General features: G+C 39.5%; 1 protein-coding gene across 1 annotated transcript; it reads left to right on the top strand.

Annotated features, from left to right (window-relative positions):
- Positions 1-620: 620 nt before the first annotated feature.
- Positions 621-10,280, top strand: LOC122869162. The gene is made up of 6 exons (XM_044181869.1): positions 621-1,113; positions 2,409-4,441; positions 5,567-5,660; positions 6,074-6,123; positions 7,450-7,518; positions 8,368-10,280. Exons 2-5 carry the CDS (start codon positions 2,411-2,413, stop codon positions 7,489-7,491), a joined length of 2,217 nt encoding a protein of 738 aa, XP_044037804.1. The 5' UTR covers positions 621-1,113; positions 2,409-2,410; the 3' UTR covers positions 7,492-7,518; positions 8,368-10,280.
- Positions 10,281-12,094: the final 1,814 nt, after the last annotated feature.

A 12,094-nucleotide genomic window follows, 5' to 3' on the forward strand; every position in this document is an offset into this window, starting at 1 on the left:
CAAGACAAGACATTTTAGAATATTCAACCAGTGGTTTCCAAACGTTTTGACTTGTGTGCTCTTCTATAAATAAGTTGTGTTTCCTTGTCACGTTTCAGATGTCTGAGTTGTTTGCAGTTCCACCAAAGAGACATTTCCCATCTAAACTTCTCAACTGGGTTCATTTAAATAAATGTTCAAATGATCCAGTATTTCACAAAAAATCAAATATTAGAGAAAAGTCCAAAAAGTGAGAACAGGTTTGTGAATCAGAACTTTTATTCTTTCCTCTCCCATTAATCTTCTCACGGCCCCTCAGATTTATCTTGTGACCCTTTGGAGGGGCCCGACCCCTAGGTTGGGAACCACTGGACTAAACTACCTAACTGTATGTAAAGCAGATGAAACTAGCTCCACCTCCAGCAGCTACAACAGTAACATGCTGCTCATTGTAACATTGATGCATCAGTATTAACAATATAATAATGTCATAATAAAAATGAGTCACATGAGACATTTTACTGCAGAACAAGTACTTTTACTTTCATACTTTTTTCTGATAATACTTGTGTAGGTTTAAAAGGGATTTTAAATGCAGGACTTTTACGTGTAATGGAGTATTTTTACATGGAGTAACTAAAACATAACCAGTCGAGCTGTCTCTTCTTGAACTAGAATTTGGAAATTAGTTTTAGCTTCGAAACTCTCGTACGCCCGTTGAAGCTTTTACTTTGAAAGGCAGGTCGTTCTCTTCCGGTGTCACCATGTTTGTTTCAGTGTGACTTGACGCTGAAGGAAGAATGTGTCCATGATGACAACTTTAAAATGCCAACGGTAGCGACGGGGTTGTAATTCCCAGCTAACAAAGCTTTAGCAAAAATGTTGATCAGTCGTTATCGCGTCGAGTGTCGTCAACGTTTGGAAATATCTTAGCGTGCTAACGTTAGCTACCCAGCTAGCTAGCTAGCATGAACTCGGGCTGTCGCTGCTGTTGTTTACATCCAGTCCTGATGATGGGCCTGGAGAGGTGTGTTAGCTAACCCAGCTACCCGACTTGTTTGCGGGAAAGTGTCAACCTGAAAGCCCGCACTGTGGGGACCGGGGTCGTCCATCCAAACTACTGCCACCTCAGGGGTAAGGTCACCTGCAGTTCTTACTTTAAAAGACATATTTAACACTTGTTGTAAGTTAGAGCTACAGTACATCATTATTTACAGGCAGGTACCTTTTACATTACTGATGGATGGATTACTGAACGGGCCTACCTGTTAACATGTCTTATTAGAAAGCTCAGTTATATAACAAAATATTAATAATAATATATAAATAATATTAATATTTAGTATCTGCCAACCAAATCCAATCCAATATTTATTTTTGTTTCCTTCATGTTACAGCTGCACAGCATACTGAGATTACTGTAACATTAAATTAAAATACACTAAAATTAGTAAGGAAATTAAACAAAATAGGGCCCTGCATCTCAGGGCTATTTTTAATTGGTTTGTATAGTGTGCTGTAAAAACTGAAGTTCAGGTGGAAGGGCTTTATCGAACAATTGTTTTCATTATCGATCAATCTGCCAATTATTTTTCAGATTAATCAATTACAGTCTATTAAATGTCAAAAAATACAAAGCACAACTTCCCAGAGACCAAGGTGACATCTTCAAATGTCTTGTTTTGTTAAAAAAAAAGAAAATTTTTGCTTAAAAAATGTATTGAAACACTAACTGATTATCAAAACAGTTGCCAATTATTTTCCTGTCGATCAATAAGTGAGTAATCGTTTCAGCTCTGTCAGGTGGTTCTTCGAGCACCTGAGAGTTCTGGTTCTGCAAAATGTCACCTACAGAGATGCAAAACGACTACAAACAACATGGCTGCTTCTCTTTCAATCTGGGAGTCTTGCTCATATGTGGAGCTGAAACGATCAATCGATTAATCGATCGACAGAAAAATAACCAGCAACTATTTTGATAATCTGTTAGTCGTTTTAGTCATTTTTCAAGCAAAAATTGGGAAAAATTGCCAAACATTCTCTGGTTTCAGCTTCCCAAATGACAGAATTTGCTGCTTTTCTTTGTCGTAATTCACCGTGAACTGAATATCTTCAGGTTTTGGACTTTTAAAAAAAAAATGAAACAAGACGTTTGAAGACGTCACTTTGGGCTCTGGGAAGTTTTGACGGGTATTTTTTCAAAATTTTTGACAATTCATAGACTATATGATTAATCGGAAAACTAATCTGCAGATTATATATATATATATATATATATATATATATATATATGTTATGTATGCAGTAGTACTCCCCTGAAAACAGGCTTTGATGTGTACAATCGGTTCCTCTTTAATTCCTTTTGAAGGACTCGTAAGAAACAGGCATGAAATTATACTTCTCAATCATGTTAGTATGTGTTTTTGCAGTGATGGAAGTGTCCTCTCAGGATCCATCTCTCATGGCTATGGACCTGTCGAAGGGCTACTCAGTCAACCCCCTGACCCGCAGCCACTCTGAAGCCATGGACCTGGCAAAGAAGCCCGAGTGGTACCACAGACGCCCACCGAGCTGCAGCACAGAGATCAGCTCTTCGTACAGATCCAGAGCCTCGTCCTCCTACAACTCTCTGTCCACACAGCTGCATCCTGAGCCGGGTGCACCTGTCCACTGCAGAGACATGGAGCAGGGCCCGCAGTCTTTAAGCAACTACATGAATTCGACACTAGCTCCGGGGCTGGATCTGTACCGCGACAGAGCTCACGGCAACCTGTGGCATCCAGGTTTCTACGGCGGGCCCGACCAAACCGGCGGTCCAGTTCCTGAAAGCAGCGGCGGAGAGGAGAGCGACAGCGGCTCTGATGTTATTTTCCTCGTCTCCTCGGCTAAGGAGCCACTCTTATGCAGTCCTTTCATCCAAGACGGTGTGAGGCACATTGTGGAGCCCCTGTCCCCAGCTGTGTCCTCACTGGATGAAGGGAGAGGTTGCTATCACCTACCTCAGCCTCTGAGCTCACCCAGCCCTGACAGCTCGTACTCAGAAGACTCCTCAGACAGCTCCGTGGACATTCCTGTACATCATACCCGGCCCGTAGTCCTCCTGTCAGACCTAAGTGCTGTTTACGGCAACCCCGTTGAATCTCTGGTAGATATTTCAAGCGAAGACAGCGACGTTATCGAAGTTTCAGTCACGAATGAAAAGAAGAAAAGCAAAACATTTCCCTGTAAGAAAAGTGTTCCCTGTAAGAAGAGTCTGGTGAGAGAAACTCCTCCTCAGAGTGAGGAGGAAAAAGCTCCACCAAGAAAAGTACGACGTAGTACCAGAATCAGGAAATCTGTCTCTGAAATGCCTCAATTTACCTGCAGTGTGTCTCGGCACAGTTTGAGGAGACAAGCCAAAAACGATGCGGTGGGTATATATAACGAAAGTTGTGATTCTGATGACATGATGGAGTACGCGGGGAGGCTGTTCAGCTCAGATGCCGACGAGTCGGTCTCGCAGCCAAATGTGTCGCAAAGAGTGAGCAGTAACTCAGAGGAGTCTGGTGTGGACATTCAGGCAGACAGGAAGTCGCCGCAGAGAGAGTCGCACGAGCAGCAGCCTCACCGCAAAGCGTCACACACGAAAAGCATCAATCATAAACGAAAGAAGCCCCTCGCCGTTCATAAAACTAAAAAGTTAAGAAGCACTGAACAGAAACAAAACAGCAGAATCCCACCAGAGCAGCATGAAAAGAACAAGTCGGCAAACAGAAAAACTGTCGCGAGACGGAAGAAAAAAAGGCGAACGCAGACCAGACCTTCTGCTCAGTTTCCTCCCAGAGAGCCAGAAATCAAGCTTAAATATGCAAAAATAAAAGAGGAAAAAAAGGACAAGAAATCGGGCAGCTTTTGCCCCTTTGTTCACATGGAGAAGAGGACGTGCACCGTTGTCAACTATCAGGAGGAGGAAGCGACAGTGAGGAGCAGCAGGGGACAGCAGCAGACGGCCACCAGGTCTCTGTCGGGGTTTGTTCCTCACACGTCCTGTTTCCAGCTGGGTCGGTTCAGCTCGGAGAGCAAGTGTCAGGCCACGCTGCTGTGCTGCCTGTGCGGTCAGACGGCCAACGCCATGGGCCTCGGGGACCTTCACGGCCCGTACTATCCTGCCAGCCCGTCTGTGGACTGCCAGAACCAGAACCAGCAGCAGCAGAACTGCAGGACTGAGCAGAAAGAGGAAGAACATTTACGCGGACGCGTCAAAAGACATTCAGTAAATTCCTCGGATGATGGTTGTGTTGGTTACGACTGCTCTGCTGTCAAAAGTTTGCTCGAGAGCGACAACCACTCTCTCCCAAAGGTGCCTCTTCATCTGGACGAGTGCTGGATCCACGAGGACTGCGGTATCTGGTCCGCCGGCGTCTTCCTGGTCAGAGGGAAGCTGTACGGGTTGGAGGAGGCGGCCCGGCTCGCACAAGAAACAGTGAGTGACTCGGAACAAGGTCTTTTTAAACAACATTTGGACTGAGCGATCAACTGGAGCATTACTGTGTGAATGATCATTTAACAGAATTCTGCCAAAATAATCATTTTGAGCAGAAAATTTGATATTTAAGTTCATGTTTTAAGAGTGCAAAGAGTTTTGTCTGATGTGTACCAGCAAACATCAATTTTAATATTTTGTAGAGTTATATATCAATATAAAGAAATACTCTATCTTAATATTGTGATATTAATAAGAGTCATGTTCGCTGTAAGTATTCCTCCTGTCTAAACTGGCCATTAAAAGATCTCTTCCAATGTAGGTGATGGGGGACAAAATCCACAGTCCTTGTAAGGTAATATGAGGCATCAGCAGTCTGAAATAGTCAAATTAAGTGTATTATGGGCTGCAGCTAGTGATTATTTTCATTATGGATTAACCTGCTGATTATTTATTCGATTAATCGGCTCTGAAATGTCAAAGATTTGTGAGAAAATCGTGTTTTGTCAGACCAAAAGTCCAAAACCACAAATATATTCAGTTTACAACGATATATGACAAAGAAAAGCAGCACGTTTTCTGGCAAACAACTAATCGATTAATCGATCTGAGTCTTAAGAGTTTTTTTTAGCTTGAATTTCCCGCTTTGTGTTACATTCCTCGCACTTCAGCCCAGCAAGGAAACATTATTTGTGGAAGCTCAAAGAGGGAATTTCACAAAAAAAAAAAAAAGACTTTGAAAGAGTCACGATTTGACTAACTGCTGAAGCCTTTTTATTCCTTTCAGCTGAAGTTTCGATGCATTTTTACACAAAACGCGGACTAAAACGTGTCCCTGATCACTTGTATTGGAATTGCATCAGCCACTATGGACAGGAGGAATGTTTTTAGCGACCAATAACTATTTCACTGTACATATGAGCATGTGAGTAATGTACTAAAATAGACTTGAGTTCTTGTGTTACGTATGCAAAGAGTTTTGTCTGATGTAATGTATTACAGTGAAACACAATTTGAGTGAATATCAGTTATATTTTACGTGATTCTGCATCACATATAGTGAAAAGATCATGAAGAATAGACGCCATGTTTGCTGTTTTTCTCACTCTGTGCTTCTCGTTTCAGATATGTTCAACGTGCCAACAAACAGGTGCAATAATGGGATGTTTCCAGAAGGGCTGTCCCAGAAATTATCACTACAGATGTGCCGTTCAGTCAGGTAACAGTATGAGATGTGTGTCAGAAAAGTATATCCGCTATAAAGGGAAACATTAGAAACTGTTATTATCCAGTGGACTTAGTTAAAGTTATTCTTATCTTGTGGTTTTTGTGTTTATCTGCTGTTACCTAATATCTGTGCCTGCCTGTGTTAACTCTGGCTGTGAAGATGATGTTTAAAGTGACGGATCTGTCAGGGGTGAGAGCTTGAGTCACTTGTGCTTTTCTTATTTTGTGTGGGAAGGCTGTCGTTCTCGCTCAGCCTGAAGTGACGAGTTTTTTTAGGGATATTTTGTTTGTGTGTGTGTGTGTTTTCAGGCTGCGTCTTAAAACGAAGGCTGTCGTTCTCACTCAGCCTGAAATGAGTCTTAAAAAGTCTTATTTTATGCGTCTGTGTTTTTTTTTTTTTTTCAGGCTGTGTCTTAACCGAAGACAACTTCTCAATCAGATGTCCAGAGCACAAGGTAAACAGAAATGAAGTGTGAGGAGCTGCTTGGCCTCTGGGGGTCACTAGCGTAGCCTTAGTCTCCAAATACTTCATCCTGCATACTAACTGTGGTATATGAAATGTAGTAGTGTGTGTGAAAGGTACACCATAGACATAGAAAATATGAAGTGTGAGGAGCAGCAGCACATTTAAATTCATTAAAGTAAAAAATTATATATATATATGATAAAAGTGGTTTTAGTACAGAACAAGTGTCAAATGAGAAAGCGTCCTATATGGCCAAAAGTATGTGGACATGGTCCATGGTCCATTGAGGCTGTTTTTCCTGTCCTACAAAGGTAAAATAACTGCATATTTGGTCAAAATTGGGTTCTTGGTTGACGTCTTGACGTCTGTTTTATACAAAATAATTATGCCACAAACTATAATCTGCTTTAGACTCTAGTGGCATTTATGGTGTAGTTAAGCAACATTTAAATCACATATTTAAATGTCTGAAATCGTAAATTAATTTCTTATGTTGATTTCAATATAAATATTAATAGTAGACAAACACCTAGCAAAACAGAGATACAGTTAATTCCCATAAGCTTTGGACTGTAAATAAACAAAATAAAGTGTATTTTCATAAACAAACTAGTTAAAATAGATAAGCTGGAGGAACACATTTGTTTGGAGAAACTGTTTTGCCGTCGCATTATCTCAAGGCAGGGTGCAGTATTTACATTTTTTATGTATTATGTGGGTTCTATATTAGTTATTTATAGCAGTTATTATAATAATCAGCCTAAAAAGACATAAAATGAGGGCATTACAATTTAATCTGTTACCTAGTTTGCCAGCCGCCCTGAAAATTTTAAACCTTTTTGTCTCAACTTCACTGCTTCTGTCGGGCAGCAGAGCACACGATGATAGTTTACACAATACTGTGCTATCAGTGTTGGACCTCACTAATGCTGTTGTGGCTGAATGGGAGCAGATCTCTGCAGCCAGGTTCAAACATCTGGTGGAAAGCCTGAAACCAGAAGAATGTAGGCTGTTCCAGTGTCCACATACTTCTGACCACATTGTGTACTTTCAGTGTTGTCTGTATTTGAAAGCCTTACCTGGTATCCTGTGCGTACTGTATTGTCCTGAGTAATATGCAGCAGAATTATACTTTATACAGTACACACTGTACTGTAAGCTGTACCCACAGTCCACAAGGTCAGTTTTGTTTGATAATGAACCAGATGTACTTTTTGCCGTGTTATCTGATAATCATCACAACATGTCCTGCTGTGGAAAATTTTTGGTGAGTTCATTTATTTATTTCCAGCTGATGTGTGTTTGTATCCAACAGAACAAACAGTTCACAAGTGTAACCAGACAACACAAGAGATGACGCGAAAGACATCTGGGGGCACTGGAGGTAATATTTATCATTTAAACGTGTGTAGTAGTTTGTTTGTGGAGCTGCAACAATCGGTCGATTAAACGATGGGGAGAAACCGGCAAAAACAAGACATTTGAAGATGTCACCTTGTACTCTAGAGTGATTCCCAACCAGGGTACTTGTATCCCAGGTGGTACTTCTGCAGTTGTTTGGGGTATCTGGAAAGATTGTAGAGCAGCTCAACTAACCTAAAAAATAGAAATTAAGATTTGAATAAAAAAAATATATCCACATATTGAGTCAGCTGTAACACCTGAACACTACGTGTTGAGAGTGCGTGAAAAGTTAGCAAGCGAGCAGAGAAGTAGAAACAGTTAGCTAAAAGTGATAGATTAATGGTTAAAATAGTTAACTTAAAGAAATGGATAAACAGTTAATAGTTAGCTAAACAATGGATAAACAGTTAATAGTTAGCTAAACAATGGATAAACAGTTGAAATAGTTAGCTAAACATAATGAATAAACAGTTGAAATAGTTAGCTTAAAGAAATGGATAAACAGTTAATAGTTAGCTTAAAGAAATGGATAAACAGTTGAAATAAATAGAGCGTCCATTAAGGGGTACTTGAATTCATGGTGGGGGTACTTCTGACAACAAAGGTTGGGAATCGCTGCTCTTGGATATTGTAATGCGCATTTTTCACTTTTTATCCTGACATTTTATATATAGACCAAATGAACGACTGATCGAGAAAATAATCTGCAGATTAATCGACAATAAAAAATGAGTTCTACTCGTAATTAGAAAACGTATAAATGCATAAGAACAGAATAAGTTTACGTCCAGAAATACATTTCTTCATCTTTAATGTCATTTTCTTCCAGAATGATCCACAGATCTCCTCAGGGTGCGACGTGATCTGCCTGATTTCACCTCTGCAGTTTTATAACGCTAATTAATGCGAGCGTGTGTTCGCTCGAGCAGAAGGCAAATCTTCTGGTGAGATTTCACTCGTCATCGTCAGACAGATCAACCAGGGGCCACTTAAGGATTTTTATAAGATGTGTCTTTGTTTTGTTCAATTTTTATGGGGTGTGTATGTATGTATGTATGTATGTATGTGTGTGTGTGTGTGTGTGTGTGTGTGTGTGTGCATGGAAGTGTGTATGGCTATTTATTCTTCTTCTCGAAGACCCACACTTGGACTAGTCACGTCACAAATACAGTTAATTATTTGAATAGTTATATTAGAGTTTAAATGAGCTTTATTGATTGTTGTATAGAATATGATATCTTTATATAAGAACACTTCTTTTCTTTCTACAGGTTTTGTACTACTCTTCTATTACTGTTAGTGCTTCAGTCATCACATAACCAACATAATTTATTTTCAAGTTGCATGCACAGTTGATGTTTGCTACAATGCACTTTATAGTATAATTTTTATTCTGTCAGTTGTTATTTATGTCTATTTGTAGACTTTGTTCTTCCCTTTTTACTAAAATTATTTAAATTTAATATAAAGCTGCACTAAGCAAGATTTATATGTATAAAAACATCACAAAGTAGGGCTGCAACAGAGAACATCCCATCCCCTCGAACCTGAGACCACAAACTGTACATTCGCCATATTCAAGTAAATTCTGGTGTCAGGTTTGGACGCTTCTCTGCTCACAGGATGTGGAAACTTAAGATTGACAAACAGAACAAAACATCTCATAAACAGCAGCGAGAGTTCAGTCCAGAAAAAGATGCAAACATCAGCGTTCGGTGTTTGGTGGCCGACCTGGTAAATTCTTCTCTCACGTTAACAGGATTTTAGAAAATGTAAAGTTTTAAAGGGTCAGTTCAATGAAATCACAAAAAATAATCACTTAACACAAGTGGTCTAATTGAGATTAATGAGGTTATTAGAGCTGAAACAATTAGTTGACAGAAAGTTAATCGACAACTATTTCAGTGATGATTTTAATGATTGATTGTTTGAGTAATTTTTTTTTTTTCTAGAACAAAAATGCCAAACACAAATACTAATTCCAGTTTCTTAAATGTGAGGATTTGCTGCTGTTCTCTGTATTGTAGCATTGTAAATTGAATATTTGGGGGTTGAAGACTGTCGGTCAGACTAAACAAACTATCTGAATTTGTCACTTTTGGCACGTTGGAACTACAGTTCCCATAATTTTGGGGCTTTGGGGGATGTAAACAGGAAGTATAATGTTGCCATGGATTCACTCCGTTAGCTCTGGGCTACAACTTGCACCCCTTTTTTCTTAGCCCATATTTGTTTAAATTTTAGGCAAATTAGCACAACAAGTATGCCGAATTAGCAATTAGCAGTTCCTGTTTTTAATGTACCCATGGATGTACAGACAATTATCACTGGATTACTAAGATACTGAAGAAAACTTAAAAACGTGATGATTCTCAGGCAAGTTCTGCAGTTATAAGGAGCATCTCTTTTTTTTAAATAAGTGCATAACTTGAGAAAGTACCACTGGAGTGAGTTGAAAAATATGTTTTTGTGATTTGGGTGAATTGACCCTTTTAATGTATTTCAGTTACCTCTAGTTGCCATGTAGAGCTGAAGTCGCCTAGTGCAGCTTTAAGTATCCATCTTTGTATGAGCTCGTTTTTCAGTTCACATGAGTCGTGACAAACAGGCAGTTAAAGCATTCATTGTTTATAAAACAGGGTTTTAAGTAAATTGCCAGAGTTTGGTTTCAGGCCTGCACTTTTTTTTATTTGAGGAATAAAAAGATAATTCATGTTATTTAATAAAAGTCAATAAACTGAACCCTTGTCTTTCTCTTGAAATGGACAAATTGATTTGACTTTTGCAGTGAACATTTCTCAGTGTTTGTTTTTCAAAGCTCTCTAAAAGCCTTATAAATGTTGTTTGTGCAGAAATTGGGATCCACGATTGTTACTGCTCCTACACAGAAACAAAATGTTCTTTCTGCAGAACGAAGTGTGTCTGGGTTTTTGGCAAGTCACCATATATCTGAAGGGGTTTATGTGATAACAATTCTTGTTTCCAGAGCAGTTTAACTTATTTTAGTGTCATCTTGAAACAAGCAGAATTACTTTTCTCAAGGAAAGTGCACAATTTATGTATTTTTTCTTGTCATTTCATGGTTTTACGATGCAGTTCTGACTGATACAGAAGGTTTGTTTTCGGTTTTAAAGGAACAGGCTTGTGAACACAAGGTCATACGTTAGAAAACACCGATATGTTGTGAAATCTCAGTGTTTTTTATGTTTCAGTCAGAATTTTTATTTTGCTTGCATGTATCTGCCTCTCAATGTCTCATATTAGCTTCAAATATGGATGTATTGCCCATTTTACTTTTCAGGCTAACCAGGGCTATTTGAAAATGAAAAAATACTTGATGTGAATAATTAAAGATTTATGATGGACTACATACATGTGCAATTATTGATCCCCAGAGGGGAAATTCAGGTGTTGTAGCAGCACATGTACAGATAAATAGAGAAAGGTAAACTCAAAATTACAAGGCAAGCAGTACACATACATACAGCAATATGGCATATAATATAAAATATGATAAAGTATGAGTATGGTATAATATCTAATAACATATATATATATATATATATATATATATAATCCAAAAATCCCCAAACTTCTGTTATAAAATGCGTTTTATTAGAATAGGAATAATAATGAAAATAATAGCGGTTGTCGAGCAGGAACAGAAGGTGTCCTGCAACCACAGATCCAGACTCTGCAGCTCCGGAGGCAGAAATACCTGCTGAAAGCGACAGGAGAGAGAAGATGTCGAGTTAGTAACATGCATGCAGAGAGGTGCATCATGGGAAATTACCTAACGTTACATCCAAATTGTGATGGCTAGTGTTCGCTAAATCCAAACAACTCAACCGTATCAGGCTGATTAACAGTCCCAAACTTGACATATCGTCATATAAGCCAATTAAGGTTATCATAACTCTACTGTAAGAGATTTTTAAGGCATGCGGGCAGTTCTCTGCTTTTTTTTTTAACAACTCAGAAGGCATGGATCTCATTTCATTCCCCGTGACTCTGTCCTCGCAGACCCCCCCCCCCCCATTTCAAAAACTCACTGGATCTACACGAATCACACAAATGACCTATTTTGGATTAAAAACGGTGATTTTCACCGACGGGTTTGCACCCCTGAGCCAAGCAGCTGAACATGTGGGCAGTGTGCTGCTGCTGCGGCTGCGTTACTAATGCAGAACAGTTTATATCTGAGTAATTTCAGTCAACGCAGACTTTCTCACTGAGCTCTGCTTTTTGAGTCACAACCCCAGTTTGATGGAAATAGTCCTCGTTCCAACACGTACGTCATACCGATAGAGAATCTAACTCTGGAAACATTTTACAGCTCTTCTCCGTCACATCATCATCAGGCTGACATGTTGACCTGCGGCGGCGCGGAAGGTGTTTCTCGCCTCACCTTGTTGAACTCAGAATAGACTCTCACCTGCTGAAATAGCCTGGCAGCCAGAGACGGAAACTGTTACCATAGCAGACAGCATCTTTTTAATGTTGTGCTTCACAGCATCTATAACGTCACGTCGTTACAGTGTTTACGCCTGCAGCTG

The sequence above is a fragment of the Siniperca chuatsi genome, linkage group LG21 (assembly GCF_020085105.1).
Source record: "Siniperca chuatsi isolate FFG_IHB_CAS linkage group LG21, ASM2008510v1, whole genome shotgun sequence".
Lineage (NCBI taxonomy): Eukaryota > Metazoa > Chordata > Actinopteri > Centrarchiformes > Sinipercidae > Siniperca > Siniperca chuatsi.